The following is a 24090-nucleotide window of genomic DNA, read 5'->3' as shown; positions in this document are numbered from 1 at the left end:
CAGCCGATATAAATCCGCAACGCCGTACTCGTTCATCCCATCGGGCAGGACTTCTGATGGCAAGTGGTCCTTGACTCCAAGTCTCTTCTGTTTATATGGGCAAGCTTCCGTTAATCCTCTGTGCGCTGAAATCGTAATCCCTTCTCCGCTGCTTCTAATCCGTTCTCCGCAAACGTTACTCGGTCGCCTCACTGGCACCAGCTCGCTCCCCTCCTGCTGCGAGTTCCATTTACCAAACAATAGGGGGGTGCTCCAGCCTGGGGCTGTGACCAGGTGGACAAGAGATTACCATGTTCGTGCACATTCCTGACATTCATTTACGAAATCGTCTATCTGCTTCGTTACTAGTCCCAATCAATGAGTTACCTTTCCACAGCAGTATCGCCGAGAATGCCGTGCTGGAGGATATTTATTTATTTGGCATGGGGGTGGTGTACTTTGAATGTATCTGTACTTGTTTTTTTATTATCTTTGCCAGAGGAGAGGGTATTGCATTTGAGTCCATTTGTTTGACTGTCTGTTTGTTTGTTTGTTTGTTTGTTTGTCCACACAAAATAAATATGATTTTCTCTGCAACCGTTGGTCCGATTTACAGGACGTTTCCACCATAGGTGCAACTCCACCCGTATAATTTTTGAATGATAATTATGACGTCATGGGTCACGTGGTTCGGTCGCCATATTGGAAAAACTGAAAAACTTTGCTCCTCTCTATCTCCGAAAGCACTGAATAAAAAAAATTGAGGCATGCCTCATGGTAAAGAACTCCCCATGGGGAATAAAATATGTAAATGATGATGTCATAGGTGCCTCCATTATGACGTGATAATTCGACAAGTACAAAACTTCATCCTATCAAGATGAAATTTATTGAACGTCATGTACGCATAAATTGGTGTAGAAAAAAAAAAAGATGACGTCATCGGTCACGTGGTTCGGCCGCCATCTTGCAAAAACCGAAAAACGTTGCACCTCTATATCTCCGAAAGTGCTGAATAGAAAAAATTGAGACATGGCTCATTGTAAAGAACTCTCCATGGGGAATAAAATATATTAATGATCATGTCATATATGCCTCCATTATGACATCATAATTTGACAAGTACAAAACTTCATCCGATCAAGATGAAATTTATTGAGCATAATCTCGGAATAAATTCGTTTAGAAAAAAGATAATGATGACGTCTTCGGTCACGTGGTTCGGCCGCCATATTTGTTTTAACACAAAAGCCTGAAAAACCACTGAAAATACATCCTGGCGAGGGTTTGCAATCTCTGATTGCTCTTTCTTGTTTTATTATGTAGACCGTTCTGTCATCTTTCGATGAACAGGCTTTAAGAAGAATTTCACTGAATTGATAGCAAAATAAAGGAAAGACTTTCAATTTTTTTTTGCTTTTACTTGGCGTAATTGGTCTGAAAGACTTAACATCTCAACAACACTCTATTGTATCAACTTGGCTAACAGGATGGCCTCGAGGTACGCATGCTCGCCTCTAAGCTGTCTAGCCTGAGTTTGAATCCCGACCCAGCTATAAACTGTGATTCTGGTGTTTCACAAGCAGGGTGATTCATCAATGTGTGTGCCGTCCCTTGGATGGATGTTAAAAGATGTCCCATCTGCCTGCATTCATTGCTGGACATTAAAGATCCAATCGTGTCCTTCGCGAAGAGTAGGCGAACTATCGCAGGCACCATGGCCAAATTCCAAATTCCTGCCCTAGCCAGCAGATGGCGTTGCATCAGCAGCACATCTGCTCCTTCAGCCAATGATGCTACCCCACCGTCTTTTGCCTCATGTGAACAAAGAATAATATTGTATCAACCTTGTGTTGTGGTCACATGGACAAATTGTGCCACGCATGGATCAATTTTCCTCAGCTTGTGTCCTTTCATTCGGTCTCCCCATGATCTTTTAAAATGCAGTGAAATAATTATTAATCCAACTTTGATACTGTAGCCTGATGTTGTTTATATGCAATGAAGTATTAACCACAATTTCAACACACAAACTGAGCCGTTATGCCGACAGGGTTCAGTTGATGAGATGAAATATTAATGCCATCAAATCAATAAGGTTATATTTCATCATTGTTTTAGACTGATTGAAGATCAAGACAATATTGTATCGATTTGAGCTTGCTGTCAAAACAATGCTTCCCGTGATTAAATCGATACCTCACTCGATTCTTCCATCGACCATGTTTGATATCAGCTCAGTTGGTTTGGTTATTTGTTTGATTTTTTCACAATATTTGTGTAAAGCATTCACAATTGTGTAAAAAATATTTGGATTTGAGTTGTTTAGTAAGCTCTTGCATTAAACAATTGATTAAGTTCACGATTTCCTATTATGTATAAGATTAGTTAACTGCAAATTTTAATCATCAAATGTTGAAGTTAATACCTCTTGCATATCACAGTATAATTTGAGCTTACAAAATATATTGTTCTTCAAGTAAGATTATTCATCTCAACATTATTATGCTCAAATTAATACAGTCCTGGTCTGTGTTGGGTAGTGATCTGAGGCTCCCACAAAAATACTTCTCCACAGCTTTAATCCTCTGATCTTGAGGAAACAACCACAGCCTTAGCCTTATACAGATAAGTGACGGATATTTGTGTGTTCTCGTCACGATGATTCAAAATTAACATTACCCAATTTCTAAAATGCTGAACATCTGTTGGAGGAGACCAGATAGTTCCAATGGCGCCTATAACGGCACTTGGTAGAGTGCATAACTCCACCAAGATGAACAGTTTACGTTTTGTTTCCCATTGATAGGCCGGATCTGCATCCGGTCCTGAAGCAAAATATAATCTGATTGTTCTTGTCACCCACCCAACTCATCCACAAAGTTTTGCCACAACCCATCCACAACGTTTTGAAATATCATGCTAATATAGTTTTTGTCCCTATATCTCAATTATGAGGAATCACTTTGAAAATGTACGAGTATATAGTATGTATGTGACACAGAAAATAATATGTGTGCATATAATACACAAGTATGTCACAAATCTCAGGCATATGATGTTACGCAAAACAAAACATGACAAAGCAAAAGCAAAGCCAAACGTGTATAAACCATAATTGTGCATGTGTGCATGCAAATCACGACCCATGCACATGTGTATTCACGTGCATTCATTCGTCATCACCACTAGTCCTCATCTTTCTCAGGCCCTCCATTCACTCGGGTCCCCCAGATCTCAGGTCCCCCTTCCACTCGGGACTGGCAAATCCTAGGCCCCCTTCTACTCGGGTCCACCAAATCTCAGGCCCTCCTTTCCAATCGGATCTGCCAAATCTCAAACCTCCCTTCCACTCGGGTTCGCCAAATCTCAGGCCACCTTCCCTTCAGGTCCGCCAAATCTCAGCACCCCCTTCGACTCGGGTACAATAAATCTCAGGCCCCCCTCCCTGTAAAAAATTATGAAGTAAAATTTGCTTCAAAATAATCTAAACTTATATGGGAAAGTTGTACTTTTTAAAATCAGACAAAAAAATTGAACCTGGGTGGTGTATAGACAACGGATGTCTCAAACTACCTCAGTTGCTCTCAAAGAAAAAAAAATTGCTGTTATGAAATACTACAGGGGAACTGGCAAATCTTGGGAGCATATCTATTTTTTGTGGGAACAAAAAACAGTTCCCTACTCCCGCTAAGGAATTGGGTCGAGGATCATTTAATATTACCATTCACATAGCTACAAAGGCTTTGGCCCTATAGAACGGTTTAAATTAAATATTTTTTGCCTAAAACACCCCCCTGCGCTCACTGATGAACTTCTCAAAGTTTGATAAGGATCCGTTTAGACATCTCTGATAAAAATGGCGACACACACATACAAGCGGCTCTCACATAGCATACTCAGATGAAACCTATAATTTTTGAGCTCTTTCAACCAGTGCAAGAATATAACGCTTCCTTTTTTCATTTTTTTTGTATCGGGGTATTTTTTACCATGGGCCTCTGCTTGTATGTAGTAATACTTCTCAAAGCAATAGAAATATATATAATGGTACACAGAAGGGTCACACAAAAAACAATAATCACAGCAACAACAACTTCGGGTTATAAAAGATCCTTTTTTCACATCTTCCCCTTCATTGTACATCCTCATTCAAAACTCATATATATGTAATTTGTTTATGAAGTACAACATGCTGCCTTTTTATTGAACCCATCGGCGAAGCGACGAGTTTGCATGGCTAGTGATTAAATGGAAAAGGAAAATACTTTTTAGCCATATGTTTGTCAGTGACTATGACAAACATGGTCTTCCCCTCTTTCTTCTCTCACAACAGAGTATGATTTCATCCATTGTGAACAGCACCTATTATGCTAATGTGTCTGTGGCCAAGTGCCAGGAGTTTGGACGCTGGTACAAGCTGTACAAGAACAGTAAAGGTGAGGAGTTTGGTGGAGTTTCTGGATTAGCTCATTATTCGAGAAGACCTTGAGGTGCAATAAAGGGTTGAAGGTCTCTCTTACAAAATTTGATAATCTCTCTCTTTCGTATGCAACATAAGACTTGGGTTTATCACTGCCTGAAGGTGCGGCTGTGCTGCAGATGCAATGCCCTCTGTAGGTTAGGACAGGAATTTGGAATTTGTTCAGGGTGCCGGCGATAGCTCATATACTCTTTGCATCAGACACCTTGAGATTTTTAACATCCACCAACTAATGCTGGCAGACAGGATGCCCGGTTTAACGTCCATCCGAGGGACAGCACACACGTTGATGAATCACCCGGCCTGTGAAACACTTGGATGACAGTTTATAGCTGGATCGGGATTCAAACCCAGGCTAGACAGCTTAGAAGCGGATGTGAATCTGATAATGGCTTTACTTTATCCCTCGTGATTTATCAGTTATTGGTTGTTCGCAATGTGATCATATTTTACTGTCTTTTCTTTATCTTGTATGGCCTTTTTCTCAGAAGTCATTTTCAAACATATTGTCATGTGACTACCCTGTGTGGTGAACACCGCAGGGTGACCCAGATGACCAAACGAGCTTTTAACTCCGAGGCATTCAATTCAATATGACGGTATTCATTACACGCGAGGGAAAGGGGGATGACTATCTTACCTGGATGGCTTCCACCCGACTTCTTCGCACCTGGATAAATCAATTCAAACTACACAGAAGTAAAATGTACAGCAAAAATACCGGATTTATTAAAGAAAATGCCGGTCACAAAATAATGCACGATAAACTCAATTCCTAATCGGAGCGCTCCCACACACACCCGAATATAGACAAAGGATAAAATAACTAGAAAATAAATAGGTGTGATTTGTGGAACTTATCTCCAATCGGCTGGTGTATCTCGTCAGGAATTGTCAAAGTTCGTTTAAGGCCTTGGCAGAAAACGCACATTCGTTGGCGCGAACTAGGCCTCCCGTGTGACCCGCTCACTCCTGGCTCCGTGCGCAAAGCGAACGGCCTTGGCGTGAAGCTTGCTCTTCCAGCCGCGCTTGTCCTCACGATCTCTGCACGGGAAACTGCAGTTTTTGGTCCGCAGCGCTTCCTCCTCACGACCACTAGCAAGATGTCGGAACACGACCGTTCACTACCAGATCAAAAACGAAAAGAAGCGAAAGGACGCCAATGCTGAGAGAGATAAAATCTCGATGCTGAGAGAGAGCTTTTCGGCGACAGTTCAACAACAAAGTCCGGACCCAAGAGACAAGATGTCCGCCGTCCTAATTATTTTGTACTTGAGGCTCTGACGTCATCCCACGACGTATTGACTTATTTAGGGTTGGTTTTCTAAGGCTGTAGGCCGCACCTCATTTTGTCAAATAAAGTGGTATTCGGGTGGTTCCGGTATTTGGGACCGCAGGGACGGAAAGTGCAGGTACGGGGTGCTTGGCACTCCCCAGCCGGCCCGCTCTGAAGGTTCGGATCGGGACACCGGGATTCATTCCGGTCGCCCGGTCGGCCCGGAGGTGGGGGTGCGGGGCCTGTCACGGAACGTCAAAACAAACTCCTCCCTCCCATCCCATCACCCTCCCATCACCCTGCCATCACCCTGCCCCATCACCCTGCCCCATCACTCTCCACCATCACCCTCCCATCACCCTCCCATCACCCTCCCATCACCCTGCCATCACCCTCCCACCACCCTCTCGTTGGAGGTATTGACTTATTTAGGGTCGGTTTTCTAAGGCTGTAGGCCACACCTCATTTTGTCAAATAAAGTGGTATTCGGGTGGTTCCGGTATTTGGGACCGCAGGGACGGAAAGTGCAGGTACGGGGTGCTTGGCACTCCCCAGCCGGCCCGCTCTGAAGGTTCGGATCGGGACACCGGGATTCATTCCGGTCGCCCGGTCGGCCCGGAGGTGGGGGTGCGGGGCCTGTCACGGAACGTCAAAACAAACTCCTCCCTCCCATCCCATCACCCTCCCATCACCCTCCCATCACCCTGCCCCATCACCCTGCCCCATCACCCTCCCCCATCACCCTCCCCCATCACCCTCCCCCATCACCCTGCCATCACCCTCCCATCACCCTCCCATCACCCTGCCATCACCCTCCCATCACCCTCCCCCATCACCCTCCCCCATCACCCTCTGCCATCACCCTCTGCCATCACCCTCCCGTCACCCTGCCATCACCCTGCCATCACCCTGCCCCATCACCCTGCCCCATCACTCTCCCCCATCACCCTCCCATCTCCCTCCCATCACCCTGCCATCACCCTCCCATCACCCTCCCATCACCCTCCCACCACCCTCTCGTTGGAGGTATTGACTTATTTAGGGTTGGTTTTCTAAGGCTGTAGGCCGCACCTCATTTTGTCAAATAAAGTGGTATTCGGGTGGTTCCGGTATTTGGGACCGCAGGGACGGAAAGTGCAGGTACGGGGGGTGCTTGGCACTCCCCAGCCGGCCCGCTCTGAAGGTTCGGATCGGGACACCGGGATTCATTCCGGTCGCCCGGTCGGCCCGGAGGTGGGGGTGCGGGGCCTGTCACGGAACGTCAAAACAAACGGCCTGCCGGGGCCGCCCAAAAGTCGGGCGTGAGGGGCGCGTCCACTAATGGAACGCCTCTCGCTTCCCAGATCGAGGGCCACGTGGTCAGGAGAACCTCGTCCCTTCTGGTTGCCCTGCCGTCCCGCCGTGGGCGCTGGCAGGGTGTACTTCAAACTGGCAGGGTGTAAAGAGAATTTCGCAATAAGAAATAGAGTCCTTCGGCGACGGAAATTTAACACGGTGTTTTCCTATGTAACTTTACCCTGAGGTAATTTTACCAAAAATCCCCGAAATTTCACGGGTCCAGCCCTATTGAGTGCCTGCGGCCTCTCAAGTCCCTTCACAGAGTCGGGCTAGAGTCAAGCTCAAAAGGGTTTTCTTTCCCCACTGCTTCCACCGAGCCCGTTCCCTTGGCTGTGGTTTCGCTGGATAGTTGATAGGGACAGTGAGGATCTCGTTCATCCATTCATGCGCGTCACTGTTTAGCTGACGAAATGAATGAGTTCATTCATTTTCGCTGCATGATTTTTAGGGTGACATACTCACTTTTTCGGTCTTCGAGGCCGACCGATAGGCACAGTGTGACCAGAAGGGACGAGGTTCTCCTGACCGCGTGGCCCTCGACTCGGTGGGGTGTGTCCGCACAACGTGGGCGCATCAGGATGAACTTTAGCCGGGGAGCGTTTGGGTGCGTGGCGCCTTTGGGCGCCCCGGTCTGATACTGCCGCCCACGCGCAGAACAACTTGTGAGTGCACGTGGGTCCCGGCGGTCCCACTGGCCTAGCGCTACCATGTTTAGACAGCGAGATCCGTCCCCGGGCACCGGTACCTACTCCCGGAAGTCGAGAGATCAGCGGCGCCAGGCACGGTAGGACACCCGCGGAGCCCCGGCGGACCAGGGGCGCGCGAGCCTACGCGTTAGCGTGCTACGGCGGAATCAACGGCTTCGGCCATGGCCAGGCCGATACTCGGCCCGGTCGCACCGGAAATGAACTGGTTCGACGCCCGCGCTAGAGAGGTCGTGGGCGACTGAGATGTTTTAACAAATTAGTTAATTAATTTGAGACGTCCGATTTCTAGTGTTTGGAAATTTGGAAGAGCTTGACCCTAGCCTTTCCCTTGCGAGGGCAAGGAGGAACTTAACACTTGACACTTAAGCTTAGTTTGAAGTACACCCTGCCAGCGCCCACGGCGGGACGGCAGGGCAACCAGAAGGGACGAGGTTCTCCTGACCACGTGGCCCTCGATCTGGGAAGCGAGAGGCGTTCCATTAGTGGACGCGCCCCTCACGCCCGACTCACGGGGGTGATTCGCGTCACGTCACGTCACGGGGGTCACGCGCCCGACTCGCGGGCCTCACGGAGGGTGATGTCTCCCCTCCTATCAGCGAGTCTCATCTTAACAGTCTTTGTGCCAATCAAATTACGGTCCAATCACTGCTCTTCAGGGTGTTGCTCATGGCCCTGCCTGTGCCTGTGCGCTGACCAAGGATCTGCATGAGGATCGGTGTTATCAGCGATAGTGCTTGATGCCTGGTTTCCGGTTGGTTTTTAATTAGTGTGGTTAATGGCCGATTTCTTACTGGGTGTCTGTCGTGCGGTGTCATAAGGAAGACAGGAAAATATTACAGAGGCAATTACAAACAGGGAATGAATTGCCCATAATCCCTCGCTAATTAACAAGCCCCACCCCTCTGATGGGGACGAAGATACAAGCTTACTTGTATCCAGTCTACACAAATTTCCTATTTACGATACATCGAGGTTTCTTCTTCTTCACGATAGTCAGAGCACACTACCTATGCAATCTACCTGGACTAAGGTATCAGTACTCCCCACAAACGTAACAATATTTTTACACAAAAAAAAAGAAAGAAGTTTTTCCTTTATGTTTGTCGTATCAGTATCAGTCTCATTCTTCTTGATGGTTTCTTCAGCTTTAATGCGCATCAGCACTGCTTCACATCTGCATGTATTATTCACATCCTTATCTTTTTAAACTTCCCACTTAAGGCTGGAGAGATTAATTGCATACAACCACTTGTTCCATCCTACTCCCCCCTGTGCAGCTAATTATTGTATATTTTATACAAGAGCACAATTTTTCATCGTAATTATTTCACACAGCTCTCTTAACTATTTGAGATGAAAAGCACCCACACAGTACCTTCCTTTTAAGCTAAAGTCATGTCGAAAGGAACCAAATGGAAGAAGAAGAAACCGGATTGAATTTTTTTTTTATGATTGATCACTGTGATCGTATGCATAATTTATTTTTCTTTTTTGATAATGCTGGAGATCCACTTGATTTCAGGGATGGGTATTTGGCAGCTAAGCAAATTTTAAGTGCAAATATCACCTTTGTGTGAGTAAATGTACAGCTGCTAAAGATGAACTTATAAGTTAACATGCAAATATGCTCTTGGGCTAATAAGGAATATAATAGTCTCTTCTGCCTTGGTCTTGACACCTTTTTATCAGGCATGGGTGCAAGAAATGAGAGTTGGGGTTGGAGGGGGTGTGGGTAGGACCGGCGCCAGACTATCTTGTGCCCTAGGCAAGGCCAGCTAATTGCATCCCCCCCCCCCCCCCCCAATTTTTTTTTGCCAACTCCGATTATATTAATTCTCCCGTTTTCCTGACGATGATCAATCCATGCGCCCCACGACCAAATGGCGGCAGCGTTTTGAACATGCCGGATGTGACGTATGGGAGAAGGCGCATGGGAGCAGGCTACGTCCGTTTCAAACAGGATGTGACATATGCCACGAAGAGTACATGCTCAAAATTAATCACTTACACTATTATGAACAATGAACTATTATATTTTCCTTTTATTATGTTTTTTCTTAAAACAATAATTTGTATAAAATTGTGACCCTTTAAGGTTCAGTAATGCGCCCCTCTAATGTCTGCGCCCTAGGCGGCTGCCTAGTTGGCCTAATGGTAGCGCCGGCCCTGGGTGTGGGCTGGAAAAATCTGTGTCAGGAGGCAGAGTCCACTGCATGCAGTAATTGGGGACTGAATGAATTCTGATACTGAACCGCCATTTCTCCCAAAATTGCACGGAAAATACCATCTGCCATTTCTTTCACGGCGCCCAATTAATCCCACCTTCTTGTCATGCGGTTAGCCAAGAAGGAAGTTTGTCCCAAGTCTGAAAACCTGAAGTGCCAAAATGACAATTTATCTTCGGATCATCAATCAAACCCAGACTAGACGGCTCGAAGGCGAGCACAGTGTTTTTGAACCTTCATGTTATCGCCTGGAAGGTGACACCTCCGGAGGTACACTTGCCCGTTTATAAGTTGTATGCGGTTTTTTAAATGATTATGCATTCCCTCTCTCTCTATTGCATGTAATCACCACTTTTGAGACCGATATCCGATCCATAGTAAAGTCACAGTTAATAAATCACAAAACATGTGCAGGTCTCTCGGTGCAGATTGTCATGTACTCGTTGTATGTGCCACGTATACGTCTTGTCAAACTAAGGAAAAATAAATATATTCATTCCCACTAAATCGTTTTTTGACATTTTTTTATCACAGTTTTAGAATCTTGAAATGTAATTAAAGGCAAAGTACAACTGGAAAAACAAAGTTCCTGTTAGAAAGTGTTCTGGTATGTCTGTTTTGTTATTGGAATAATGTTACATTGCATTTGCTGCATGTTTTTTCTATTTTGAACAGCTTGGCCATTGGCAATGCTGTAAACCTAATAATGGGATGCATGGATTCTTAAGGGTGGTGGGATTAATATAACAGTTTTACAAAAAATGGGGATGGATAGTCCAGCATTTTTACAAAACAAAAACGGGACTGTGCGATAGATCTACAAACCTTGTTGATTCTTTATTTTCATTAATACAGCAATTTCCCAATACATGCTTTTTACAAGCGATATAATATGAACTCTCTCACTTTCCTCTCTCTCTCTCTCTCTCTCTCTCTCTCTCTCTCTCTCTCTCTCTTTCTTTCTCTCTTTCTCTCTTTCTCTCTTTCTCTCTTTCTCTGTCTGTTTCTCTGTTTCTCTATCTCTCTCTCTTTCTCTATCTCTCTCTCTTCTCTATCTCTCTCTCTTTCTCTATCTCTCTCCTTCTCTATCTCTCTCCTTCTCTATCTCTCTCCTTCTCTATCTCTCTCCTTCTCTATCTCTCTCCTTCTCTATCTCTCTCCTTCTCTATCTCTCCCCTTCTCTATCTCTCTCCTTCTCTATCTCTCTCCTTCTCTATCTCTCCCCTTCTCTATCTCTCTCCTTCTCTATCTCTCCCCTTCTCTATCTCTCTCCTTCTCTATCTCTCCCCTTCTCTATCTCTCTCCTTCTCTATCTCTCTCCTTCTCTATCTCTCTCCTTCTCTATCTCTCTCCTTCTCTATCTCTCTCCTTCTCAATCTCTCTCCTTCTCTATCTCTCTCCTTCTCTATCTCTCTCCTTCTCTATCTCTCTCCTTCTCTATCTCTCTCCTTCTCTATCTCTCTCCTTCTCTATCTCTCTCCTTCTCTATCTCTCTCATTCTCTATCTCTCTCCTTCTCTATCTCTCTCCTTCTCTATCTCTCTCATTCTCTATCTCTCTCATTCTCTATCTCTCTCATTCTCTATCTCTCTCCTTCTCTATCTCTCTCTCTCTCTTTCTCTATCTCTCTCCTTCTCTATCTCTCTCCTTCTCTATCTCTCTCTCTCTTTCTCTATCTCTCTCCTTCTCTATCTCTCTCCTTCTCTATCTCTCTCTTTCTCTATCTCTCTCTTTCTCTATCTCTCTCTTTCTCTATCTCTCTGTCTTTCTTTCTCCATCTTTCTCCTTTTTTCTCATCTGCCCCTTTTATTATTTAATCCTTTCTTTATCCTCTCTGTCTCTCTTTATCCTCTCTGTCCCTCTTTATCTGCTCTGTCCCTCTTTATCTGCTCTGTCCCTCTTTATCCTCTCTGTCCCTCTTTATCCTCTCTGTCCCTCTTTATACTCTCTGTCTCTGTCTCTATCCTCTCTGTCTGTCTCTATCCTCTCTGTCTGTCTCTATCCTCTCTGTCTGTCTCTATCCTCTCTGTCTGTCTCTATCCTCTCTGTCTGTCTCTATCCTCTCTGTCTGTCTCTATCCTCTCTGTCTGTCTCTATCCTCTCTGTCTGTCTCTATCCTCTCTGTCTGTCTCTATCCTCTCTGTCTGTCTCTATCCTCTCTGTCTCTCTCTATCCTCTTTGTCTCTCTCTATCCTCTTTGTCTCTCTCTCTATCCTCTTTGTCTCTCTCTATCCTCTTTGTCTCTCTCTCTCTATCCTCTCTGTCTCTCTGTATCCTCTCTGTCTCTCACTCTCTCTTTATCCTCTTTATCCTCTTTATCCTCTCTCTCTCTCCCCTCTCTCTCCCCTCTCCTCTCTCTCTCCCCTATCCTCTCCTCTCTCTCTCCTCTCCTCTCTCTCTCCCCTCTCCCCTCCTCTCTCTCTCCCCTCTCCTCTCTCTCTCTCCCCTCTCCTCTCTCTCTCCCCTCTCCTCTCTCTCTCCCCTCTCCTCTCCTCTCTCTCCCCCCTCTCCTCTCCTCTCTCTCTCCCCTATCCTCTCCTCTCTCTCTCCCCTCTCTCTCCCCTCTCCTCTCTCTCTCCCCTATCCTCCCCTATCCTCTCCTCTCTCTCTCCCCTCTCTCTCCCCTCTCCTCTCTCTCTCCCCTCTCCTCTCCTCTCTCTCTCCCCTCTCCTCTCTCTCTCCCCTCTCCTCTCTCTCTCCCCTCTCCTCTCTCTCTCCCCTCTCCTCTCTCTCTCCTCTCTCTCTCCCCTCTCCTCTCCTCTCTCTCTCCCCTCTCCTCTCTCTCTCCCCTCTCCTCTCCTCTCTCTCTCCCCTCTCCTCTCTCTCTCCCCCCTCTCTCTCCCCTGTCCTCTCTCTCTCCCCTCTCCTCTCTCTCCCCTCTCCTCTCTCTCTCCCCTCTCTCTCTCTCCCTCTCTATCCTCTCTATCCTCTCTATCCTCTCTACCTTCTCTGTCTCTCTCTCTCTATCCTCTCTACCTTCTCTGTCTCTCTCTCTATCCTCTCTACCTTATCTGTCTCTCTCTCTATCCTCTCTACCTTCTCTGTCTCTCTCTCTATCCTCTCTACCTTCTCTGTCTCTCTCTCTATCCTCTCTACCTTCTCTGTCTCTCTCTCTATCCTCTCTACCTTCTCTGTCTCTCTCTCTATCCTCCCTACCTTCTCTGTCTCTCTCTCTATCCTCTCTACCTTCTCTGTCTCTCTCTCTATCCTCCCTACCTTCTCTGTCTCTCTCTCTCTATCCTCCCTACCTTCTCTGTCTCTCTCTCTATCCTCTCTACCTTCGCTGTCTCTCTCTCTATCCTCTCTACCTTCTCTGTCTCTGTTTATCCTCTCTGTCTCTCTCTCTCTCTATCCTCTCTGTGTCTCTTTATCCTCTCTGTCTCTCTGTATCCTCTCTGTCTCTCTCTATCCTCTCTGTCTCTCGTTATCCTCTCTGTCTCTCGTTATCCTCTCTGTCTTTCTTTATCCTCTCTGTCTTTCGTTATCCTCTCTGTCTCTCGTTATCCTCTCTGTCTCTCGTTATCCTCTCTGTCTCTCTCTATCCTCTCTGTCTCTCTTTATCCTCTCTGTCTCGCTTTATCCTCTCTGTCTCTATTTCTCTTTCTCCTTTCCGTCTCCTGCTGTCTCTTTTTTTTGAACCACAGGCTCTGGATCTGAAAGCCGACCATGGGAGACAAACCAGTGTCCACAAAAGCAACCTGGCATAGCAGACATCCCACCATCATCTTGCCCAGGTGGTGTTTCAGCTACAGCGGCTGTAAGCCTCGTGCAGACTCAGCTTGTGCAGACTCCGTTACTGCCACCCCCAACACCTTTTTCGTCCTTGGCTCGCCCGGCCACCATGCCTCTACCACCACCACCACCACCTCCAGTCGTCGGACGACAGCTTGCTGTAGCACATTTTATCAACCAACAACTAGCTGTCAGCCGGCTACTGGCTCAACACCACTTCCTCAGTGCTGCTCCTCCTCCTCCACCATCACTACCAACCCTCCCTGCACCACCTCCTCCTGCACCACCAACTCCTACTCACCCATTGCCAATGGCTCCCTGCGAGGCTTTGTCACTCCCATCAATAGGTTTAGTCAAACCTGAAGTGACAGCAAGCGGAGAGGTCGGGCATGACGTCTACCATTGTGTCCGTGAGGAGCTGAAACGAGCTAGTGTCTCACAGGCTGTGTTTGCCCGTGTTGCTTTTAACCGCACACAGGTGAGCACTTGCAGAATAATGCTGTCATTGCCATGCACTCTGTCGAGAAAACGAGATGTTTACATTCTTATTACATTGTATTACCACGTTCCTGTTGGACTGTTTAGCATAGTGGACATTATGCCATTGTGGACAATTTTTCAGTTCGGAATAGCTTTTCCTCTATTAATAATAGTTAAGCTTTCTATGGGGAAAAAAACACTTCATTGTGTTTGTTACAGAAGCGTTGTTAAATAGGGTAGTTTGTAAAACAAATATGGTAAATACAGTACTGGATTACTGTTCTTAATTGTTTCTCCTAATGTCCAGATTTTTTTCCTTCAGCAAAAATAACTATTTGGAGGTTTATCATACTAAAATATGCATTTTGGTATCTGTCTGTCTGTCTGCCTGACTGATTTTTTGACCTCGATACATTCAATCCCCCAAGGGGGTTGCGTGTTGAGGTGTATATCCATGTTAAGATAGCTTTATCGTGACGTTTTTCCATGGCCGTTTCTAATAACAAAAGTAATAACAACGCTAATGATAATAGCATAATATTAAAGTTATTACAAAACAATATTAATCCTAATAATATCCCTCCTCCGCAAGGAGTTTTTCCTCCTTGAACAAATGCCGTGTTAAACATGTATAAATATGTCATCGTGGTGTTTCATGGGAGCAACGGTCCAGACAAGAAGTAAAATATTATAAACCACAAACACGTATGATTACCTTTTGAAACAGTCGCTACTACTGTTTAACACTAAACTGAAAGAATTTGGAGGAATCCGGACATCTGTGAGGCAATCTATGCTTATTGCATCAACGAACATAACTGAGCATACATCTACTGTAATCTATATATCCCACCTTCCTGCCACTAATGTGGCATTTTTCCAAGCCATTTTTAATGGCATTTTTCCAAGACCGTTTCTAATAACAAACGTAACTAGAACTGCCACTTTATAACTGTTGGCAGTGATGACCGGGTACCAAGACGTCCTGCTTTGATACTAGCCCGCTTTCATACAACCCTGCTTTGATCAGACATGTGAGACGTGCTGTCCTCTTTAAAAACTGGATTCAGAATTGGATTTAAAAAATTCAATTCAAAGGAAGTCAAAAAAAATTCAGATTCAAAATAAATGTTAAAAATGGCTGCCAGACAATGCGACTGATGACGTTGTAATTATCAAACTATATTCGCAAAACTTATTTTGAAGATAAACTTATAGGGTTTCTTCTTCTTCAAATAATGTAAACCTTCTGGCTGCCAGGCCGTGCAACCGATCACGTTGAAATTTTAAACATGTATTCCCATTGATGACTAGATAATACTTGTAAAGTTTGACTTTAATAGCTTAAGCAATTTAAGAGAAATAGTTTTTTTTTTTTTTTACTTTGATCCAATATGGTTGCCCAATGAAGTGACGTATTACATCAAAAAATTACACTCCACCTAGGATTGGGTAGGGGATCACGTGCGTGAGGTTTCGTGTTGATCGTATAGGGTTCATTTTTCTATCCAATATAGCTGCCAAACCACGTGACACATGGCGTCACCATTTCCACACTATATGCAGCAATGGTGTGAGATGATATTTGTAAAATTTCACATCGATAGGGTAAGCTGTTTTAGAGAAATATTTTGTGAATATTTTGCTTAAATCCTATATGGCTGCCAAACCATGACCGATGAGGTTTTTTTTTTTTCAACACATTATATCTCCATCAGAACTCAAACATATGGTTAAAATTAAGATGTGTATATATATATATATATATATATATATATATATATATATATATATATATATATATATATATATATATATATATATATATACTTGGCATTTAATATGGAATATATATTTTTTCTTGACTTGGGTTTACTTTCTTAACTCAGTATATCAATCTGGTGAGTTTATTTTACACTTTGGTGATTTATTTGTTAAAAGAACCATGTCACTGATTGTCTGTCGCAGCAAGAAGTCAACAACAGGATTATATCACAGGTGGCGTGGCAAAATGTACGGACAGGTGCATTTGACGATTGGCTTCACAGTCGGGTATACAAGGGTTGTTGCGTTCTGTATTAGTGGAAAACAACTGCTGCACGTCTCCAAAAGTTATTGCCGCTTCCTCTGGAGATGGTCCGTCAACTCGACAATGCTGTTTGTCATGGAGTGGTGGCTTTACGAAATTACGGCATGAAAGAGCATGCTATTGCTCGGCAGTATGGCATCACTCAAGGTCAGGTGTCAAAGATCCTGAAACGAAATGCTCAGAGGGGTGTCCCTACTCCAATACCGAGGCCAGGACGTCCCCGCAGAACCACAAGGAGGGATGATTGCCAGCTGCACCGGTTAGTCCGCAATGGCCGTACCAAGTCAGCTAATCGGCTTAGGGCTGAGTGGCAGCAACTGACAAATGTGCCTGTATCCAGAAGGCTAGTCAACCAACGACTGGTTCAAGCAGGCTATCGTGCCAGGCATCCCCTGAGAAAGCCACACCTGACCAGACAACACCGCCAGCGCCGATTGCAGTGGGCCAGAGAGCACCGTCAATGGCAGCCAGGACACTGGAATCATGTGATCTTCAGTGACGAGTCTAGATTTCTGGTCTATCGTCAAGATGGCTGCGTCCAAGTGCGCAGACAAGTGCATGAAGCCTACAACAAAGATTGTATAGTGCCAAGAGTCCAAGCTGGAGGTGGTGGGGTGACCATTTGGGCTGCTTTTCATGCAGGGGGCAAAACTAACCTGGTTGTTCTGAATGGAAACCTGAACCAGTTCAAGTACAGGGCCATTCTGGAAGAAACTTTGCTTCCATTTGCTCGTGCAGCCTTTCGAGGAAACTTTGTCTTCCAAGATGACAATGCACGGCCTCATCGTGCTCGCATGATCCAACACTTTGTTGCTGACCGTGGTGTAGAGCATATGGAGTGGCCTGCCATGTCCCCGGATATGAATCCGATCGAGAACTTGTGGGCAGAATTAACGCGTCAAATCGACCACTTGGACCAGTAGCCGACCTCTGTGCGTGAATTGCAGCAGGCTATTGTCACTGCATGGCAAGCGATTCCTGTCCAAACCTTGGCAAATCTTGTGAACAGCATGCCTCAACGTGTACGTGCTCTCCTGAATGCTCGTGGGGGTTACACGAAGTACTGAACTGTAATTTTACTGTCCGTAATCCCAGTCGTAATTTAACTTTTGTTTTTGTTAAAAAATTTTTTGGCTAATGTGCAAAATAAAGAGATGCTTCTAGAAAACGTACAGAAGTTTAACACAGTACTGTCCATGAATTGAGTTCAATATCAGTTTACATCACTTTCAAGGATCAATTTATTTGTTTCGAAATGTCAAATGTGGTTTTTGTTTCTTTTAAAGGCCACATTAACAAAATCTAGAATAATTTCAACATAATTCCAATGAACTTTTGGTTCTAAGACATCTTGAAAAGTAAGTTCACCCCCACAAAAAAAATATTCCATATTAAATGCCAAGTCTGTATATGTATATATATATACACGTATATATATATATATAAATATATAAATAGCTGGTATAAAAAAATTTGCTGGTATAAAAGTTTGAGTATAAAGTTTGCTGGTATAAAGCTGGTATAAAATATAACTATTTAAATATATATATATATATATATATGTTAAGCTATAGGGGGGAAAAGTTTTTTGTTTTTTCCAATGTGGCACCCATACCATGTGATTCATGACCTCATAATTATTTATTATACATCATAATTATATTCATAAGTATTAAAAAATTATACAGGAGGAGTCGCTCCATTGGTGAGAATTTTGTGTCAATCGACCCACCCCGACACCCTTACGGAAGTAAATTTTATTATCGGGTGGTGAGGTGAAATTTAGAATGGTGAGGCACGGTCTATCCTTATCTAAAATGATGTCATGCATGGTCTGATCCTAAGTTAAAACAAGCATGTGCGCCAGTAGCAACATGTGTTGAGGCGAGTGTCGTGAGCTAATCCGTGTCAGTTGATCTTAAATTCGGCAAAAATAGAATGCACATTTTCCTTTTTTGGCAGGTTTTGACTGTGACTGACTATAATTGATAATAGTTTCACACAGGGGTTGAGTTTTGACAATACCTAAGAATGCATTACATTACTACTATAAAATAACATTAAACGACAAGTCAACAAAAATATATATTTTAATTTATTCGCAGCCTCTCTGCATTTTCATATTATTAATCTTGATGCATGAGGCGGTCGGTCCAAGCAAGAACCAGATCTCCCCAACAGGCATGGCACAGAACTCAAAAAATCCTTTGAGACTGCATTTGAATGCAGAGAAAGCTTGGACTTTAAAATATTAATAGGCCAATAAATAAATAACCATGTGGATGCTTAACTCCAGCAGATGGTGAAGGGCTATAGTGGGGTCCCATGTGTAGGCCTCGTTCAATGAGACATGCTGCTTTTGACAAAAAAAAAAAGCTTAAGAGGTTGTCACCTCTGCCCTTACACTCTTCATCTCCTCGTATAAGGGCTTTACGAGCTCTCTGTAGCTCTCCAAAATGACTGTGGTAATGTGATTTTGTGAATTGATGAGATGGCAGTTACTCTGGTGGGCATGACCCCGTTAGCTCCTAAATTCTGAGTGTGATAAAGGTTGGATCATTCTTGGATGATAACCAACGCTATCTTCCGACTCGTGCTCAAATAAACTTTATTAAGCTGTGCCTCAATCCTGATTAGCCGGTACATTAAACAATACCATGTAGTTACAAACCAGCATTGTTTGAGGCTGATATATATATATATATATATATATATATAACTTAGTTTTAAAACCCTATTGTTAACCAATGCTTGCTGTGTATAATCATTTACTAATTGTACTCTTATGTCAAATCTAGTAAAATATTTATTGTTTCAAAAGTTCCCTTTTTAAATGGTTTCCATCATTACCCAGCATTCCTACCTGCTTAGTTTATCATTTTCTTTTGTTTCAGTGTTTTATGGCTCATGGAGGAACTGATACATATATCACATATAGAACAAGGACATTAATGAGACATCATTGTATTTTGCATGAATAACAGAGACATTAGTGGACGATGAACAAATCATCAAAATATATGGCATTTGAACCTGATCCCAACATAATTAGCAATGTACTCAGAAGCAAATGCCAAACAGTTCAGTCTGTTCCCTCAAATTTTCCCCTCCACCATCCTTGACTTCCAGGGCCTGCTCTCAGAGATACTGAGGAAGGAGGAAGATCCCAAAATGGCATCGCAGTCCCTTCTTGTTAACTTGCGTGCGATGCAGAATTTTTTGAACCTCCCAGAAGCTGAACGCGATCAGCTCTATCAAAGCGAACGTGAGCGCAGTGGCAGCACGGCAGCAATCACAGCCCCACCAGGCCCCACTGCTGTATGGCAAGCTCGGGCCTACTCACCACAGGTGGAGAAATCCTTTTCATAGGAAAATAAAAACATTTTCCGATATAATAAAGTAGGTTAAAAATGACGAGCTCAAAAGGTAAATATCACCAGAATAAAAAGAAAGGGATCGTATTTTAATATTTACAATTGTAACTGTTCTGTACAATGCTATTGTTACATTATATTGTCGGAGTGGTGGATAGAGAACTGTTATTTTAGTGATCCCTTGCATCCTTTCTTTCTTTCACGTTCTACACTATCCTCCATTCTTCCCACACTTAGAACTTCTCAAACAGATTATTGTTCTTGTCCATTTTTTCTTTTTTACTCACATGTCAAACAAAGATTATTCAATTCCATGCTTCTTCGAAATGGCTAAAGGAATGAGACTCTGCTGTTGGTGTAAACTAATCATTATGAGGAATACTTGTCTTGGTAAAGATCAGTGACAATCTGCGTCAGTGAAGTAGGCAACAATGGATTTTCTCAAACTACAATTAAGAAAGCATATGTTTTACCACCATGATAAACTCGGAAATTTTACAACCCTCATAAGTAAGGAAGATATACCGCCATGATAAACAAAGAAGATTTACCGCCATGATAAACAAGGAAGTTTTACGGCCGTGACAAACAAGGAAATTTTACAGCCATGATAAACAAGGAAGATTTACCGCAGTGATAAACAAGGAAGATTTTCACCCATGATAAACAAGGAAGATTTTCACCCATGATAAACAAGGAAGATTTTCACCCATGACAAACAAGGAAGATTTTCACACATGATAAACAAGGAAGATTTACCATAGTGATAAACAAGGAAGATTTACTGCCATGATAAACAAGGAAGATTTACTGCCATGATAAACAAGGAAGATTTACCGCCGTGATAAACAAGGAAATTTTACACCCATGATAAACAAGGAAGATTTTCACCCATGATAAACAAGGAAGATTTACCATAGTGATAAACAAGGAAGATTTACCGCCATGATAAACAAGGAAGATTTACCGTAGTGATAAACAAGGAAGATTTACTGCCATGATAAACAAGGAAGATTTACCGCCATGATAAACAAGGAAGTTTTACGGCCGTGATAAACAAGGAAATTTTACACCCATGATAAACAAGGAAGTTTTACCGCCGAGATAAACAAGGACGATTTACTGCCGTGATAAACAAGGAAGATTTACCGCCATGATAAACAAGGAAGATTTTCTGCTGTGATAAACAAGGAAGATTTACCACCATGATAAACAAGGAAGTTTTACCGCCTTGATAAACAAGGAAGATTTACCGCCATGATAAACAAGGAAGACTTACTGCCGTGATAAACAAGGAAGATCTACCGCCGTGATAAACAAGGAAGATCTACCGCCGTGATAAACAAGGAAGATCTACCGCCGTGATAAACAAGGAAGATTTACCGTTGCGATAAACAAGGAAATTTTACCGCCATGATAAACAAGGAAGTTTTACAGCTGTAATAAACGAGGAAGTTTTACAGCTGTAATAAACTAGGAAGTTTTACAGCCGTGATAAACGAGGAAGTTTTACAGCCGTGATAAACGAGGAAGTTTTACAGCTGTAATAAACTAGGAAGTTTTACAGCCGTGATAAACGAGGAAGTTTTACAGCCATGATAAATGAGGAAGTTTTACCGCCATGATAAACAAGGAAGTTTTACAGCTGTAATAAACTAGGAAGTTTTACAGCCATGATAAACGAGGAAGTTTTACAGCCATGATAAATGAGGAAGTTTTACTACCATGATAAACAAGGAAAATTTACCTCCGTGATAAATAAGGCAGTTTTAACGCCCTGGTAGACAAGGAAGATGTACTGCCGTGATAAACAAGGAAGATCTACCGCCGTGATAAACAAGGAAGATTTACCGCCATGATAAACAAGGAAGATTTACCACAATGATAAACAAGGAAGATTTACCGCAATGATAAACAAGGAAGATTTACCGCAATGATAAACAAGGAAGATTTACCGCAATGATAAACAAGGAAGTTTTACCGCCATGATAAACAAGGAAGATTTACCGCAATGATAAACAAGGAAGACTTACTGCCGTGATAAACAAGGAAGATTTACCGCAATGATAAACAAGGAAGATTTACCGCAATGATAAACAAGGAAGATTTACCGCAATGATAAACAAGGAAGTTTTACCGCCATGATAAACAAGGAAGTTTTACCGCCATGATAAACAAGGAAGATTTACCGCAATGATAAACAAGGAAGATTTACCGCAATGATAAACAAGGAAGATTTACTGCCGTGATAAACAAGGAAGTTTTACCGCCATGATAAACAAGGAAGATCTACCGCCGTGATAAACAAGGAAGATCTACCGCCGTGATAAACAAGGAAGATCTACCGCCGTGATAAACAAGGAAGATTTACCGTTGCGATAAACAAGGAAATTTTACCGCCATGATAAACAAGGAAGTTTTACAGCTGTAATAAACTAGGAAGTTTTACAGCCGTGATAAACGAGGAAGTTTTACAGCTGTAATAAACTAGGAAGTTTTACAGCCGTGATAAACGAGGAAGTTTTACAGCCGTGATAAACGAGGAAGTTTTACAGCTGTAATAAACTAGGAAGTTTTACAGCCGTGATAAACGAGGAAGTTTTACAGCCATGATAAATGAGGAAGTTTTACCGCCATGATAAACAAGGAAGTTTTACAGCTGTAATAAACTAGGAAGTTTTACAGCCGTGATAAACGAGGAAGTTTTACAGCCATGATAAATGAGGAAGTTTTACTACCATGATAAACAAGGAAAATTTACCTCCGTGATAAATAAGGCAGTTTTAACGCCCTGGTAGACAAGGAAGATGTACTGCCGTGATAAACAAGGAAGATCTACCGCCGTGATAAACAAGGAAGATTTACCGCCATGATAAACAAGGAAGATTTACCACAATGATAAACAAGGAAGATTTACCGCAATGATAAACAAGGAAGATTTACCGCAATGATAAACAAGGAAGATTTACTGCCGTGATAACAAGGAAGTTTTACCGCCGTGATAAACAAGGAAGTTTTACCTCCGTGATAAACAAGGCAGTTTTCACGCCCTGATAGACAAGGGAGATCTACCGCCGTGATAAACAAGGAAGTTTTACAGCTGTAATAAACTAGGAAGTTTTACAGCCGTGATAAACGAGGAAGTTTTACAGCTGTAATAAACAAGGAAGTTTTACAGCCATCAAAGGTGGTTATAAACGAGGAGGTTTTACTACCATGATAAAGAAGGAAGATTTACCACCGTGATAAACAAGGAAGTTTTACGACCATGATAAACAAGGAAGATTTACCTCCATGATAGACAAGGAAGATCTACCACCGTGATAAACAAGGAAGTTTTACGACCATGATAAACAAGGAAGATTTACCTCCATGATAAACAAGGAAGATTTACCGTTGTGATAAACAAGGAAGTTTTATCGCCCTGATAAATAAGGAAGTTTTACAGCTGTAATAAACTAGGAAGTTTTACAGCCGTGATAAATGAGGAAGTTTTGCTACCATGATAAACAAGGAAGATTTACCTCCGTGATAAACAAGGCAATTTTAACGCCCTGATAGACAAGGAAGATCTACCGCTGTGTTAAACAAGGAAGATCTACCGCCATGATAAACAAGGAAGATCTACCGCCGTGATAAACAAGGAAGTTTTACAGCCAAGATAAACAAGGAAGATCTACCGCCATGATAAACAAGGAAGATCTACCGCCATGATAAACACGGAAGATCTACCGCCATGATAAACACGGAAGATCTACCGCTGTGTTAAACAAGGAAGATATACAGCCATGATAAACAAGGAGGATTTCCAGCCATGATAAACAAGGAGGATTTCCAGCCATGATAAACAAGGAGGATTTCCAGCCATGATAAACAAGGAGGATTTCCAGCCATGATAAACAAGAAAGATTTACAGCCATGATAAACAAGGAGGATTTCCAGCCATGATAAACAAGGAGGATTTCCAGCCATGATAAACAAGGAGGATTTCCAGCCATGATAAACAAGGAGGATTTCCAGCCATGATTAACAAGGAGGATTTCCAGACATGACTAACAAGGAGGATTTCCAGCCATGATAAACACGGAAGATCTACCGCCATGATAAACACGGAAGATCTACCGCCATGATAAACAAGGAAGATCTACCGCCATGATAAACACGGAAGAACTACCGCCATGATAAACAAGGAAGATCTACCGCCATGATAAACAAGGAGGATTTCCAGCCATGATAAACAAGGAGGATTTACAGCCATGATAAACAAGGAGGATTTCCAGCCATGATAAACAAGGAGGATTTCCAGCCATGATTAACAAGGAGGATTTCCAGCCATCATTAACAAGGAGGATTTCCAGCCATGATAAACAAGGAGGATTTCCAGCCATGATAAACAAGGAGGATTTCC

General features: G+C 43.1%; 1 protein-coding gene across 1 annotated transcript; it reads left to right on the top strand.

Annotated features, from left to right (window-relative positions):
* Positions 1 to 4317: 4317 nt before the first annotated feature.
* On the top strand, positions 4318 to 19721 carry LOC137415007 (DNA-binding protein SATB2-like). Its single transcript, XM_078769611.1, has 3 exons — positions 4318 to 4418; positions 13652 to 14217; positions 19438 to 19721. Exons 1-3 carry the CDS (start codon positions 4319 to 4321, stop codon positions 19675 to 19677), a joined length of 906 nt encoding a protein of 301 aa, XP_078625737.1. The 5' UTR covers position 4318; the 3' UTR covers positions 19678 to 19721.
* The last annotated feature ends 4369 nt before the right edge of the window (positions 19722 to 24090 follow it).

Source organism: Myxine glutinosa, unplaced genomic scaffold, assembly GCF_964187855.1.
Source record: "Myxine glutinosa unplaced genomic scaffold, kmMyxGlut1.1 SCAFFOLD_3412, whole genome shotgun sequence".
NCBI lineage: Eukaryota > Metazoa > Chordata > Myxini > Myxiniformes > Myxinidae > Myxine > Myxine glutinosa.
This window is presented reverse-complemented; position numbering and strand designations above follow the sequence as displayed.

Coding starts and splice junctions, on each gene's coding strand:
- LOC137415007 (XM_078769611.1), top strand. CDS start 4,319: ATGATTTCATCCATTGTGAACAGCACCTATTATGCTAATGTGTCTGTG. Junction 4,419..13,651: donor GCTGTACAAGAACAGTAAAG/GTGAGGAGTTTG, acceptor TTTGAACCACAG/GCTCTGGATCTGAAAGCCGA. Junction 14,218..19,437: donor TTGCTTTTAACCGCACACAG/GTGAGCACTTGC, acceptor CTTGACTTCCAG/GGCCTGCTCTCAGAGATACT.